Genomic DNA, 15,877 nt, shown 5'->3' on the forward strand with positions numbered 1-15,877 from the left:
TTACCCGAGAGGGTCTCATGGCAGGGGTGGAGGGGGGCTGGCTGGGATTGGTGGGGGTAAGCAGCTCCGTTCAGTCGAAAAGCCGGGTCTTGAGCGCGTTTCTGAAGATGTTCAGGGAGGGGGCGTGTGTGGTGTCGATCGGGAGCTCTTTCCAGGTCTTGGCTGCCATGTAGGAAAAAGCTCTTCCACCTGTTCTTGCTCTGCGGATGCACGGGGTTTTGGCGAGGACGAGGTCGGTGAATCTGAGGTTTCTCTTGGGTACGTGGAAGGAGATTCTCTCATTGAGGTATTGGGCTCCGGTGTTGTGGAGGCATTTGTAGGCGTGGGGGAGTATCTTGAACATGACTCTTCTCGAAGGGGAGCCAGTGGAGGTTGCGCAGGTCTGAGTGATGTGTTCCTGTTGTGGGATTCCGAGGACGAGTCTGGCTACGGTGTTCTGGATGTTCTGGAGTTTGTGGAGCAGGGATTTGTTGATTCTGGCGTAGAGGGAGTTTCCGTAGTCCAGTCTGCTGGTTATGAGCGCTGGGATGCCTACGGGTAGCCATGCGCTATATAAGTGTTTTTACAATTACAATTACAACAATGAGTGTGTGGGTGACCGTCATCCGTGATTCGGGGGGATCCACTTGAAGGTCTTTCAGAGGATGCGGAGGGTGTTGAACCAGCTGGAGGCGACGGCGTTGACCTGTCGGGTCATGGAGAGGGAAGAGTAGAGTACGATGCCGAGGTTCCGGTCGTGGTCTGTGGGGGTGGGAGGGCTGCCGAGGGTGGTGGGCCACCATGTGTTGTCCCATGCAGAGGGGGAGGGTCTGAGGATGAGGACCTCTGTCTTCTCTAAGTTGAGCTTCAGGCAGCTGCAGCTCATCCAGGCTGTGACGTTCTTCATTCCTTCCTAGAAAGTTGAGTCTGGTGGTGATGGGGTCCTTGGTGAGGGAGAGAATGAGCTGGGTGTCATCGGCATAAGATACTATGCTGAGTCCGTGCTGTCTGACGATGGCTGCGAGGGGGGCCAAGTAGATGTTGAAGAGCGTGGGGCTGAGCTACGATCCTTGGGGTACTCTGCAGTTGATTTCCATGGGTTCTGAGAGCATGGATGCCGTCTGATCCTTTGAGTTCTGCCGGTGAGGAGGGAGCGGATCCAGTTGAGGGACGTTCCCTGTATGCCGGTGTCATGGTGTATGTGGTGAGTGTGCGGTGGGAAACGGTGTTGAGCGCTGCTGAGAGGTCGAGTATGATCAGGGCCGTGTTGTCCCCTTGGTCGAGGAGGGTGCGGATGTCATCTGTGGCGGTGAGTAAAACGGTGTCGGTGCTGTGGTTGCCGCGGAATACGGATTGGGAGGGGTCGAGAATGGCATTTTCTTTGATGGATTTTGTTAGCTGGGCATTGATGATCTTTTCGGTGACTTTGGCCGGTAAGGGAAGGAGGGAGATGGGTCGGTAGTTCTTGAGGTCGGCTGAGGGCTTCTTGAGCAGGGGTCTGACTTCTGCGCATTTCCAGGCATCGAGAAAGGTTCCGGTCATGAGGGTTTTGTTGATGGTGCGTTGTAGTTCTGGAGAGATGGCGGCTCTGTGGTAGATGTGAGGCGGGCAGGGGTCCGTGGGGGCCCCTGAGTGGATGTCTTTCATGGTCGAGGTAGTGTCTTCTTTGGTGACTGTGGTCCAGGAGGAGACAGTAGGCTGGCTGGCATTGCAGAAGAGGGAGGTGGTTTCGGAGCGACGTCTGGTCGTTGAAGTGGTCGTAGAGGATCTTGATTTTCAGATGGAAGTAGGATCTGAGATTGTCGCAGAGGTCCTGGGAGGGGGTGATGTCCGTGGTTTCACCGGGGGTTTGGTGAATTCCTGGATGACGCTGAAGACTTCCTTGGAGTTGCTGGTGTTGGCGAGGATCTTGATACGGATGAAGGTCCTCTAGGTGGATGTGATGCGTTGGTGGTATTCCGTCATGGCGTTTTTGTAGGTGGTGTGATTTTCTGGCGTTTTGCGGTTTTTCGAGTTCTTCGCAAGATGTCTGCAGGTGCGTCTGGATTCTTGGAGGTCGGTAGTGAACCATGTGGCCTTCGAGAGGCGCTGCTTGTCGGAGTTGAGCAGGGGTGCAAGCTTATCTACACAGTTGGAGATCAATCTGTGCGGTTCTTTGGCTGAGGGAAACCTCATCTCTGAATTTGGGATGAAGTTTTTGCAAGATTTGTACAGGCTCAGCTTAAGAGTGAAACAATTCCAAAGGTGTTCTGGATTAATGTTTGTAGCACTGCTTGCTGCAGGTACATTTCTAGAGAAACACAGAAGATAATCTATTGTGGTTCTTGTGTCTTGACAGAAGATGGGGGGCTTGCAAACAAGATGCCGGCGATACACTAACCATGGGAGAGAACACCCCTGGGCCGTACTTTCGAACTCCCTGTGGACCCCTTAGTGTGCAAGCACATCTCACCTCGTTTTGCGACACTGCGGGGCTCCAGAGGACTTTGTACTCCTATATGCAGCGCTGTGGATACTAGCAGGGGCTGCGTGTGACTGAGAAGCAGCAGGACCAATGATTTTCCTTCTTACGGGTGCGGAAGAAGGAAGTCCAGGAATCCGGGAGCAGGCCTGTATCGCCTTGCCATTTGTCTATAAACTAGGGAGCAAGATCCTGGTTTTGCTCAGGTGCCCACCAGTACATCAGTTAGGGGCTCATTAAATTGTAGGAGAGGTTCTTGAGTGGTTTGTCTGGGGTTAGAGACTTCATTGAGGACATTAGTTTGCACCTCGTGAATTGGTACAATATAATCTAAAAACTCAGCCGCTCTCCTAATCACTGCAGCAAAGAGGTGGATTTTTCAGTTGCCATGGCTGCAATGGGTAATATTGGCCTATGTCTGGAGATGTGTCCAGGCCACTGGCATCTTGGAGGTAATATTTCCCTCATTATAAAAAATGTTGTCAGCTTGATAATATGAGTCAGAGTCTGGTTCAAACTAGGCGTATTGGCGTGGTCTTACAGAAAGAGGGTTGTTCTCAGAGTCCCACAGAACTATTGGCACACATCTGTTCTCTGGGTGTTGGTAATGTTGGTGTCTAGATTCATGCTTGCGGTGTTGGGCACAGTGGGTGGGGGAGAGGAGTGTTGGAAACAGTATCGGAGGGACCTCAGTAAACCGGGGCGGGGGGCTGGGGGTTTCTGTCCTCGACTCGTGGTTGAGTGACGCAGTCAACATTGGGAACAGATGCACTGGCTGAAATCTGACTGGAGACCACCTTGGGTCATTGGGACCCTAAGGTGCACCAAATGGGCCCATTGGCGCACCGTCAATGTTGTCCAAAGACTATCTGAGCTCGAGGAGCAGCTGTGGCATCGCCTGTGGCCCAGGGAGGTCAGTGCGCATCGGGACCACCATTGGAATCCTTTCTGAAGTGGGTGAACCACTCCGTGGCCTACAGGTGCTCAGTGCGTAGCGCAACCCTGAGTGGTGGGAGTGGCAGTATTACAGAGATCTATGTTTGGTCCTACCTGATACCCGTGACTTCGAAACAACCTATCACAAGAACGGCCTCAGGAGCCATGACTTTGACAGGGACTTTTTTTTTACCTTTTTTTTTTTTTACAAATTACAGAATTTAGCGACAGTGAGTTTGGCTTCACGGTTTAAGGTGACCCTTATGGTCATTTTTAAACAGCATTCACATGGCATTGAGTTGTGCTTAGATCCAAGGTACAGTACTACAGACAAGTCATGGGTGTGGGGTCGGTAAGACTCGACATGGTTCATTTCAACCCTGTTGTTTTAGGGTGTGACATGTCTGCACACCGTATTAATTTAAAGGAAGAAAGGCTGTCAGCTTGACAGAATAAAAAAAACTCTGGATCCACATCGGAGGTGTGGAAAGAAAGAAACGGACATCAGCTCAAGGATGTGTAGCATATACGAGGGCCCCAACGACATATCCAATGCGTAATGGATCTGACACAGAGCCGCATGACTTCACTAGCTGACCCACAGGAAGGTGGAATCTGACTGCATCGTTGCCCCAACTTTTTTCCTGGTGTTTTGCTGGTTTTTGACTTCGTTTGGCTGGGATCCTGCTATTCAGGACCCCAGCCTATCTGCTTTCCCCTTTAAATTGATTACCAGTACCTTAGGTACACTCCAGATTGGATTCTGGGGTACCCTTATAAGTCCCTAGTATATGGTATACTATGTACCCAGGGCATAGGTACCCCAGAGGTCAACCAGGGGCTGCAGTATGTATTGTGTCACCCCTGGGAAGCCTTCCAAAATGACACCACAGGTCTGCTACTGCAGCCTGGGTAAGGTGGTGTATGCACCCCTTACTGAGATATAGGTTACCTATTTCTCTCCATATCACGGCACATGTAAACCTATCAGTCACCCCTATGGCAGGCCTTAACAATCCTGAAGGCAGGGTGCTGGGTTTCATGTGAGAGGATGCCCATGCATGAGTAGAGCCCCTCTGCAGCTTTCGGAACCTTACGTGCCCTGACTCTCCATCGCTTGGGGAGTCCCCAGGACCTTGCTGGTCCGCACTGAAGCATCTTTTCTCTTCCTGCTTGGGTTGCTGTTGTCAAGGCTTGTTGGGTTCAATCCGAGCACCGACACTGCAGCACTCGGCATCCTTTGTGGGACAACTCGAATCCAGCTCCTGGTCATCGTCGACGCCTCCTGGTCCTTGTGGCTACAGAGTCAAGCTTCACTTCTTCGCACCTGAAAACACCCAACATCAGCAGGCATTCGTCTATCGTGCCCCTGGTTACTGGCAAGTGACCCAGACTCTGTCCCATCTGCTTTCAGGTTCTTCTGATCTTCGATCCACGCTTGGATCACACCGGACACTTTTCTTTCTCCCGGCAGCAGCACTTTGCAGCATATCGCCATTGAAATCAATGACGATTCCCGACACCATTTGACACCTGTGCACCCGGCTTCCCTGGGTGTGGTAACTCAAGTACTCCGGTGCTCCCGTGGGTGTTGGCCCTAGAACCCCCTAAGTCTGAAGGGGTTTTCTCAAAGTCCTCTCTTAAGTGTCCTTAACTTTTAAAATTCCAACCGCGACTTTCCCATAGAATAGTACGGGGCTCGCGCCTGTGTTCTCACACTGCACGCGTCCCCCGTGGGTCTCCTGTGTCACTACCTTGGGAGGTTCCTTGGGGTCCCAGCGATTCTACGTGCTCTAGGCACTGTGTCCAGTCAAGTCGTGGTTCTTATACCACTTTCTTAGTATATGGTTTTGTCCCACCCTGGGGCCCATTATATATTGTGCAATTTACTGTCGTTTTAGAACTGTATTATTGTGTGTCTTGGACTCTAATCTCATAAAGAGATTAGTAGTGAGTGTTTAGAAATAAGTACATATATTTTATATATACCTTGTGTGGTACTCCTTTCATTCAGTAATTCAAGAGGTATAATCTGTCAAACCAAGCTGCTTTACACTCCTTCAGGACTTAGCCTGCAGGCTGCTCTCCATAGCTACCACTAGGATAGCTTTCAATAAAGGTGGTCTTTAAACCTATTCATCAATAAGGGTTGTTTGGACTGGTACAAGGTGCCCACTATAACTAGTGGACAGCATATACCAGGCCATCTTCTCACACATGGTTTTCGGATTCAGTTAGGCGTCGGGAGGTGGGGGGTGGGGGGGGGGGGGGGGGGGAGAATTCACACGGGGGAATCCAAACGCTAGAGGCCTCTATCAGAAATAAATATCCAACTTGTCTGCCACCCCATCATCATCATCTGGAAACATGTTAGGTATCTGAAAAACATTTGTTTCTGTTGAAAATGGTTGTATTCTAGCGAATTGTTGGTGTCAAGAAAGTGGAGCTGAATTGTACAAATCTGGGATGATATAGATAATTTGGCATTGTTTTTGCTGGTGCTGGTGGCAGTGCCAATGAAGTAACATCTGACAAGGCCTTCAGCAGAAGAGTAGGAATACAGTCTGATGCTGGAATGGGTGGACTCTGTGTGGAATAGGTTGAGGCAAAGGGTGGGCCTGCTGGCAGAAATGCAACTAGCAGTCACAATAGCTCTGTGGGGCAAAAATGCCCACACAAGGGAGACAGAGCAAAGTGAACGATCTGTGGCATGGCCCGCTTGTGGGCTGTACCTTGCTGCAAAGTCAAAGACGGCCTGGAGAGCTCAGGGCACATTGGATTGAGATCCAGAGGAAGACTACGACTAAGCTGAGAAGAGTACTGCAAGCTCCAACTATGTGGCCTCCTTCATGAAAGGGAACGTCTGTAAGTTGCTTGACTATTGGATTTGTCCTTGAACCTTAGCATCTACTTTGATTTAGGTAACAAGGGTCACATGAAGCAGGACAGCCTTATTTATTCTGTTTTGTCATTTACATTTGGCCTCTTGCCCATTGACCGCCTTCACGTGCGGAGGACTTGGAGTTGTGTTTAGCTACTAGACACTACAGACATAGTGTGAGTCTGTGAAAGATACTTCCGACAAGAGCAACATGGCTAGAAGCCTGCAATCTTCGGTGGCCACAAACTAGCTACACTCCCACAATTATTTTAATTTTGGTTATTTTTCAGTAAAACGGAAATCCAGAGCTGCATAATATGGTGTTGTTGTGGAATCTAAATATAGCTCTGTGTTATCGTGTCAAGGGAAAGGCAGGGCTGCAATTGAGTGCTGGAGCTATTGCAAGAAAGAAACTAGTTACTTACCTGTACACTATGGCTCTGCAGTATTTATATCTTTCATAGATTCACATGCTTGTATCTTCCCGGAAGATACAAGCATGCGAATCTATGAAAGATTCAATGCTGGAGAAGAAACTAGTTACTTACCTGTACACTATGGTTCTCCAGTATTGACATCTTTCATAGATTCACATGCTTGTATCTTTCGGGACGATGCAAGCATGTGAATCTATGACAGATTCAATACTGGAGAATTCTGGGATCCAGTCTGGTATCTGAGAGGATTAAAACAAATGAGGATCAAAAGATCAGGAATCTGTAATTAAAAGTATCCATCAAAAGCAAGGTTTTAAAACGGTATCTTTCACAAATGTAAGGACTCAAGAGAGATCAAAATCAGGAGAAGCTGATTTAGGCTTAGAATTAGTTGTGCTGTTGTTTTCTGAATATGCGGACTCTAGCCATACACGAAGCAGGCACAGTATTATGAAGAGAATTACAGTAAACCTGCATCATTCTAACCCAGACCCATATCAACCCTGACTCAGCACATAATTCCTTTTCCAACCTGGAGTGGCACAAGGAATTCTCTTTCACCCTAGGACTTTAAGACTTAGGGTAGTGCCCACTTGGCAGTTACTTTATACTCAGATTCTGGCACTATCTGAACCACCACTATAGCCCTTAGTTTTCTGCAGCATAAAAATACGATAGGACACCACATTTAAACCCCAGTTCCCCTTTACCAATGGCAACCGCTGAGCCCAGTTGATGGACGAGGTCCGGGGACTGCCACTGCCATTAAACCACAGCTATTTGCTAGACATGACCCCCGTATATTACCATCTCTGGGGACCAACTGTGGGAGCCAGCCAATCCCCAGCACTACTAGTTCTCCTTTTCTAACTAACTCTGATACTAGTTTGGAGTCCTAGTCCTGTGCCCTAACACTAACCAATGAAGTGGACACTGAACATTTAACTTATGTACCAGTTCTTAGGCAATCTAAAATCTTCCTAGGAGTTTGAATTTCAGCTCACTTTTGGAAGGTGGGTGTTTGGGATATCACAGGATCCATGCGAAGTCATATTTCTGTATCTATCTATATATGTAAATAGATAACCATAGATAGAGAGATAGATATCATGGCTGCTTACTGTGCTATTTTTTCCTTTATCCCATGATACCGCATAGCTCAAAAATTGAACTAAAATTCCAATCTACAGAAAGATTTCTATATAGTGCAACATTATCTCTGAAATCTTTAAGTCAATTGAGCAGTGACTTCAAAAAAGCAGTAAGAGGACTCAGACCAAACCAAAAACCCCTTTTCGGGTTGTATCAGCACCAGAAGTGGAAGGAAAATTCATGTTTGTTTATTATTATTGTAAATGTCTGATATTTTATGTGCTAAATCAAGAATTTTTTATTGAGCAATACAGTGCAGCTTAATATAGCCATGTATACAAGTTTTACAGGCAATCAATTGTTCAGTGCAGTTACAACAGCCATAATGGAAATCAGATCATCAACAAAAAGGATAAAAATACAATCAGCAAACTCAGACATTTGTAAGAGAAGCTCCATATAGCGATAATAAATTCACAAAGGGAGAGTAAGAGTCTCTATGTTCAAGCAAAACCTCCTATATCAAACTTAAAATCACAACAGGAGCTTGAATCCATAGTCACTCTAAATGACTCTAGCAGGTTTTGTTTATAGAACTCTCTATAAACTTTGGGTATTTAAAAGATATTGGAAAAGATGTCTCACCCAGAACTTACTGTGGCAAACTTCAACATGGGAATTTTTTCCACGCCAGACAAGGTAAACAGCACTCTGGCGGACTCAAACATATTGGGAGGTATTATATAATTGTTTTTCTGGACAAAAGCAGGGATCCATTATTAAAAATATCTAAGGGTCAATTCAAAAATATATTTTTATTAGCGACTACCCTTGAAATGATTAAAAATAAATCTTAGAGGAATTTACGGTGAAGTACAATGATTCACCCATCCATATAGTGTAACCCAATGAATATAAAAATGAAAATGTATAATTTATCATCTAAAATGCAGTCAAACTTCTATGATCATCTTTCGACAATGAATCAATATCGTTTTTAATATAGCTATCACTGTATATTGAAGTTTATTATGTGTGATTACTATGCCATACTGTATCCAAGATCCATCCTTGAATGCTCCTCTTAACAAGACTATTATTGTACTCAGAGCCCAGGCCCTCAGTAGTAAAGGTCAGTCTCATTCACAGACACTGCCCAGTCGATACTGGCTTCTCCAAAACCCAGCGAAAAGGCCTTGTAAAATGGTCATCAGCAGACAGGTTGTGAAAGATACTCTGAAGGCACTGGTGTATGCAAAGTTAAGTGCAGGCATGTGCTAATGCTACTGAGCATCAGTGGTCTAAAGTGTAAGGATGCTTCTGAGGTAAAGTGTGTTACTACCATAGTCTTCAAAGCTCTACTTTTCTACAGTCATCCCCAGCCCCTCCCTTTTGACAGTCTGGAGAAAACAGACTGAAAAGAGCCAGGAGCAGGGAAGCAAGAATAGCACAGGCAGATATCTTTTATGCCTAATGAAAAAATGTAATTAGAAAGATTTATGATTGGGGACATTTCGCACTCTGTAATTTAAAATGCGCATTATTAAGAATAGGTCAGATCACGGACCATAAATCCTTCAGGCTGCTGGCTGCATACATTTAGGATGTTGGTATGCACCAGTTACCTGTACTTTTGTCTCCCGGTCTGTGTCCCATAAGCGGATAATTCTAACATCTCCAGAGGTCATGAGGAGTCCCGTCTCTTGCTCCCAGTCGACCACCATTCCTGCTCCTGAGTACAAAAGAACAGAATAATAAGACAACTCCGACCATCACCGGTTGACAATAGCAACCACAAATAAAGCAAGTTTGAAGCCAATCAACCATGCATTCACCTAGAATCAATTTCCATCATTCATTTGTAGCTATCATACACCAACCGAACACAATGCATTAATGAGCCTGGCTATCCAACCACAAGAATGAATGCCTTAGACACTCAATGACTCTGTAACTGACACCCACTCATCAATCTAAATTCAACTCATAATAAACTCCAATGCTCATCAAGCACACCCTGACCTTTAAATGCCATTCCAAATCAAATGAACAATTTCCCCCAAAAGTCCAAATAATGACCTCACAACATTTCGGGGTCCGAAAGTGGCTTGGGCAAATTTATAGAGTCCCAGAGCGTAGACGCCACTGCCGTCTAGAAGGGGCGAATGGCGGGACAATCCAGTTATATATGAACAATATCACAGGACGGTTGATTGCATCATCAGCAGGAAGAGTGAAGAAGCAACCCTGCAACCTGAAGACGTGCTGAGGTCCAGTGCCAGCCCTGAAGGATCTTAAAAAGTCTGAGCTTCAGCCTTCTCTCCCAGACTTCCCATTCTATAGCAGGCCTTTGCAATCCTGAAGGCAGGGTGCTTGGTTCTAAGTGAGAGGGTGCCCCTGCATGAGATGGACACCTCTGCAGCCTACGGAGTCCATTCTCCCAGGCTGTCAGTGAAACAGCCATATACTATATACGTAATCGCGCGATGACCATCTAGAAAACGGCTGTAACTAATCTTATCAAATCATACACCCCACACCATAAATGGTGTGGGAGTATGATTAAAAGCACTAGAAGAGCCCTACGTTAGGCTCTCCGTGTTCCCGGTACCAGCATTCTAGTCCCGGACAGCATAAAATAATTGCTGCCGACCAGAGACACATTTCTGCCCCCCTACTGCTGAGCCAAGCTCTAGCAGGGGAAGGTAGAACAATAGGCATCCGGTCACAGGGAGGTGTGACCACCTCCCAGACAGGATTTAGTGTATTAGGGCTGGGTGGGTGAACTTGCCAGTGCCAGAAAGTCTGCATGGGGGGGGGCGCATTTGGTGTCCCTGTGCATCATCTAGTTCAAACAAGCCCTGGGAGCCGTTGGCTCCCGCTCTGGTGCAAAATTGGACAAAGAACATGGGAGTAACCTCCCCCCTGTCCAGACCCTCCCTTGGGAGAGTCCCCTGAATCTTTCCAACCCTTTTCCTAGGGTACTTAAGGGCTTACCTGGGTGTAGGTCTGTAGATTTGTTGTGGGATAAGATTCAGATCAGACACCACTGCACTTCTACCGTATGGGCACTCTGGACTTGCTGGACTTCGTTTGGGCCCTTCTTCATCTCCTTTCCAGTCTGCTGCATCGGTTGTGCCTGTGCACCATACAGGAACCTCCAAGGCCAGTGAAGCATCAAATTCAACTGAAGTAATCTCCCTTGGAGTGAAGGAGTCACTCCCCTGCATTTGCAGGCACCGCAACTAACTCAACCAGTCTGCAGATCCTCAGCTCCTCCGGACTCCGTGGGCTCTGCAACACAGGTGGTGGTTTTCGACAGCTCCCGATGCCTGCTCTACCCTCTCACCAAGTTTGAGGCCAGCATCTTTCACGGGGGTTGCAATAACCGAACCCCTGGGTAACGCATCTAACTTGAAGTTGCAAAGGCGTGTTGGCTTCCTTGCAAAAAGATCTTTGGGCTCCAAGTACCCACAACCTCGAGCACCTCCAGTGACCAGAGTCTTCAGCCACAGCGCATCGTGTGCATGGTGGCCTGCATTTTTGGTGAGCTGCTTGAGGTCCTCTCGCGACTCCAGTGCGTCTGGCCTGTGATTCCACATGAGGGTCACACTTTTGGGCTCCCCTGATTGCTCGGGGCCTGCCCTGACTCCCCTGCTCGTGGTTAGTCTCCTGAACCTTGCTGGCCCCAACTTTGCACCTTCTTTGACTTCCTGCGTGGGCTGCATTTGCCAAGGCTTGTTAGTGCTCTTGTTGTGCAAGATCGTCAGCAGTCGATGGTGCCACCTGCTTTTTAGCTCATGTTTGGGGCTTGAACCTTGGTGTGGGAGTCGAGCTGCAGCATCGACCGAAGCGAAAGAGAAGCAAAACTCCAGGAGTTGCTCGGTCCTCTGATGCAAGAGATTGAATATAAACTCAAAGAAAAGCAGCAGCATGAAACAATGATGATCGGCACACGATGCGACTCTGGATCTAGGTAGAGTCAATATACTAAACAGATACATTAGAATCTCTGACCTACCAAATTGAAGTACAATTGAAATGTATGGTTGGTCCAGAATATTTTCCTAAATGTTTATATTTTGTTATTAGACACATGATTGAGCAGAGTGACTAGAGATTGGTCCTGATGAATGCCCCTGAACATTGGATTGTCAACTAGGGCAGAAACATGTTGACCCACAGGGTAATATCCATAACCCTGTCTCACGTTGCCATTTTAATTTCTCCAATGGAAGTAAAAATTAAAAATTGGTTATTGCTATTGAGAGAATTTTATATTCCTGCACGTTTTCTTCTTTGTTTGCTTTTTCGCACTCTGCCCCTCACTGACACTCATTAAGGCCATTTTAACAAACGTGCTTATCTTGAGAACACTCCCGCTCCTTCCCGGCTGGGAAGTTGTAGCCCACATTGGGTACCTTGCGGTCCCTTTGTGTTTGGAGGAACCCAATGATGAAGCATGTCACCCTTGGGTAAGTGAGGGTTTACGTCCATATAAAGGCTATGCCCACCTATATTTTTCTAGCAAAGCTGTCCTACACACAGTGTGAGTTAAATATTAGTGGATAAGTGTAGGTGAGCTGTAATACCTGGGATAAAACTAGTTACTTACCTGTACACTATGGTCCTCCAGTATTATCTTTCACAGATTCACATGCTTGTATCTTCCCCGTCGTCATGGTGGGAGTCTCACGGTAACAGAATGACCACAGCAGTATAAGAAAAACTGCATAGCAAAATCCCATAGGGAATCATCTTATTTGGTAACCAAATCTCATCATTATGTGGTCCAAGACTCAGCCAATCGGCTGCTAACCCTGACATCACACTCCCCAGCAGAGCCTTCCTGCCTCAGATTTCCAGCCCCGAGTGCGAGACTAAAATACATCTAGAGACAATGAGGTTCTGCCTGAGAAATGGGGAGGTGGGCGCATGTGAATCTATGAAAGATAATACTGGAGATTCATAGTGTACAGGTAAGTAACTAGTTTTTTCTCCAGTATTGAATCTTTCATAGATTCACATGCTTGTATCAGAATAGGAAGCAGTACGTATCTCAAACTGCATTTCCAGGCTAGAACCCCCAATAAACAGTGGGCTCTGCTCTTTTGTATAGAAAGTTAACATACATTACAGTATTCAAAATATTTGTTTAAATATACATATATGTCTATATACACACATCGCAATATACCATGATAAATACCTTAATGAAATAGATGCCGTAGAACCGCTTGTCCCACTGCTGCATCCTTTTTCCATGCAGTGTCCAGACAATAATGTCTAGTAAAGGTGTGCGCATTCTTCCATGTCGCAGCAATGACACCCCTGCGAATAGAGCCGTAGAAGTTGCCATCTTCCTTGTAGAATGCGCACATACTTTGTCTTGTAAAGGCTTTCCAGCTTTAAGATGACACAAGGAGATTGCTGAAGATATCCACCTTGAGATACTAGATCTGGAAAGTGCCCCACCTTTCTTGGGGCCTGCAAAGGCTACAAAGAGTTGATTTGTCTTTCTGAACGATTTCGTCTTATCGATGTAAAATTTCAGACATCGTTTAATGTCCAAAGAGTGTAACGCTCTTTCTGCCTGTGTTGACGGGTCTTTAAAAAATGTAGGCAAAACCACTGGTTCATTCAGATGAAAGCTAGAGGGGACTTTAGGAATAAATTTGGGGTTCGTCCTCAGAACCACTCTGTCCTGCCTGAATTGTAGGGAAAGTTCTGCAATTGAGAAAGCTTGTATCTCGCTGACTCTTCTTGCCGACGTCAGCGCTAATAGCAACGCTGTCTTCCATGAGATAAATTGCAATTCCGCCTTATGTATAGGCTCAAATGGCGGTTTCATTAGCTGTGCAAGAACCGTATTAAGCTGCCAAGGAACCACTGGTCTTCGAATTGGAGGGAACATTCTGAAAAGCCCTCTGAGAAATTCTTTAATAACTCTTTGAGACCAAAGAGATGGTCGGTCAGGCGCTCTGGTGTACCTTGAAATAGCGGACAGGTGTACTTTTATAGACATATGAGAGAGTCCAGATTTGGCCAACGTCAGCAGATATGGAAGAATCTGATCCGAAGAGACTCGCAACGGATGTAGATCTTTAGATGCACACCAATGACAAAATCTTTTCCATTTAGCCGAATATGTTTTGTTTGTGGAGATTGCTCGAGATCGTGACAGAATCTCTCTGCAGTCCTGAGGGATCTTTAACAGTTGGAACTCATGTTCGTGAGGTTCCATGCTGACAAGTTCAGCGATTTCAAATTTGGATGCAGAATCTGTCCGCCGTTCATAGTTATCAGATCCTGCACTAATGGAAACTGGATCCTGGGTGTCACTGAGAGTCTGAGAACGTCCGAGAACCACGCTTGTCTCGGCCACGCTGGGGCAATCAATCAGATGGCACGGCTCTGATTTCATCTTTTTTAAGACCTTCAATATTAGAGGAAAGGGGGGAAATGCATACGCAAACATCCCCGTCCAGCACATCTGTAGCGCATTGCCCCACAACCCTTTCTGCGGAAACCTGCTTGCAAAGTTTTTGCATTTCGAATTTTGGCGATCTGCGAACAAGTCTAGCCTTGGAGTGCCCCATCTCTTGAAAACTTTGAAAAGTTGCTTGTGGTTCAGTTCCCATTCGTGAGAAATCTCGGACGATCTGCTCAGAATATCTGCTCTTGTGTTGTCTACTCCTGCAACATGTTGTACTTGAAGCGAGATGTTGTGATCTAGAAGCCATTTCCAAATTTCCTGTGCTTGCTTTGACAACAGTTTTGACTTTGTACCCCCTTGTTTTAGAAGGTAAAACATGGACGTTGAGCTGTCTGTCTTCACAAGTACTGTTGATCCGTGAATCCTGGGAAGAAATGCTTTTAGGCCCAAGAACACGGCCTTTAGTTCCAGCAAGTTGATATGGAGCTGTGTTTCGCACTTTGACCAGTGCCCCTGAATTTCGAGCTCCTGGAGGTGCGCTCCCCAACCTTGGAGTGAAGCATCCGTCATCATTACGAAACTGTAGCTCTGCGATTCGAAAATCAGACCTTCCGCTAAATGATCCCTGATCTTCCACCATGACAGGGCCTTTCGGATCTGAGGGGTGATAACTATTCGATCTTCGAAGGATCCCTGCGACTGAATCCATTGCTTGTCTAGCAGTTCTTGTATAGGTCTCATGTGGAGTCTGCAATTTGGAAGTAGGGGGATACAAGAGGACATCATCCCCAATAATGATTTGTAGATTCTTACTGAAACAGACTTTATTTGCAATTGTGTTGTCAGCTGTATGATCTTTTGAATACGTTCCTCTGAAGGGTAAGCCTTGGCCTCTTCCGTGCAAATTAGAGCTCCCAGAAATTGAAGGGACTGCGATGGTCTGAGATGTGATTTTTCAAGGTTGACTCTGAGACCCAGGCGATTGAAAAGGTTCATGCAAACTTGAAGAGAGTGTTGGGCTTCCCTGAATGAACCACCTTTTATGAGCCAATCGTCCAGATAAGGGAAAATCTGGTGACCTTGAAGTCTTAGATGCGCCGCTATTGGCGCCATACACTTTGTAAAGATTCTCGGCGCCGACTTTAGGCCGAAGTGCAATACTTTGAATTGATAATGGCGCCCCGCCACCATGAAGCGCAGAAACTTTCTGTGATTTATATGGATTGGGACGTGAAAATAAGCATCTAAGAGGTCCAGGGATGCCAAATAATCTCCTCTGCCAATCAGAAGGAGTATTTCCCGTAGGGATAGCATTCAAAATGATTTCTTTTGGATGAATTTGTTGAGACCTCCCAGGTCCATTACCTGCCTCCATTTTGATGTGTCTTTTTTCTTTATGAGAAAGAAATGCGAGTAAAAGCCTTTCCCTCCTTGACGCTGCGGAACTTCTTCTATCGCCTCCTTTTGTAGTAATGTTAAAACCTCTGCCTTGAGGGCCGATAGATGTTCTTGTCTCCTGTGCAGAGGAGGCTGATTTGGAGGCTTTTTTACGAACTCCAGGGTATGGCCATGTTGAATCACATCCAAAACCCATCTGTCTGTTGTTATCGACAGCCAAGCTGGATAAAATGAAGTCAGGTAATGCATGCTGTTTC

General features: G+C 46.4%; 1 protein-coding gene across 2 annotated transcripts in view; it reads right to left on the bottom strand.

Annotated features, from left to right (window-relative positions):
* Nucleotides 1-15,877, bottom strand: part of RPTOR (regulatory associated protein of MTOR complex 1) — a 1,825,560-nt gene that overhangs the window by 169,386 nt on the left and 1,640,297 nt on the right. For both annotated transcript variants that reach the window (XM_085617419.1, XM_085617418.1), the window contains one exon: nt 9,412-9,518. In XM_085617419.1, coding sequence (XP_085473545.1) covers nt 9,412-9,518 — 107 coding nt within the window. The remainder of the gene's footprint in view (nt 1-9,411; nt 9,519-15,877) is intronic.

The sequence above is a fragment of the Triturus cristatus genome, chromosome 7, assembly GCF_964204655.1.
Source record: "Triturus cristatus chromosome 7, aTriCri1.1, whole genome shotgun sequence".
In the NCBI taxonomy this organism is placed as follows: Eukaryota; Metazoa; Chordata; class Amphibia; order Caudata; family Salamandridae; genus Triturus; species Triturus cristatus.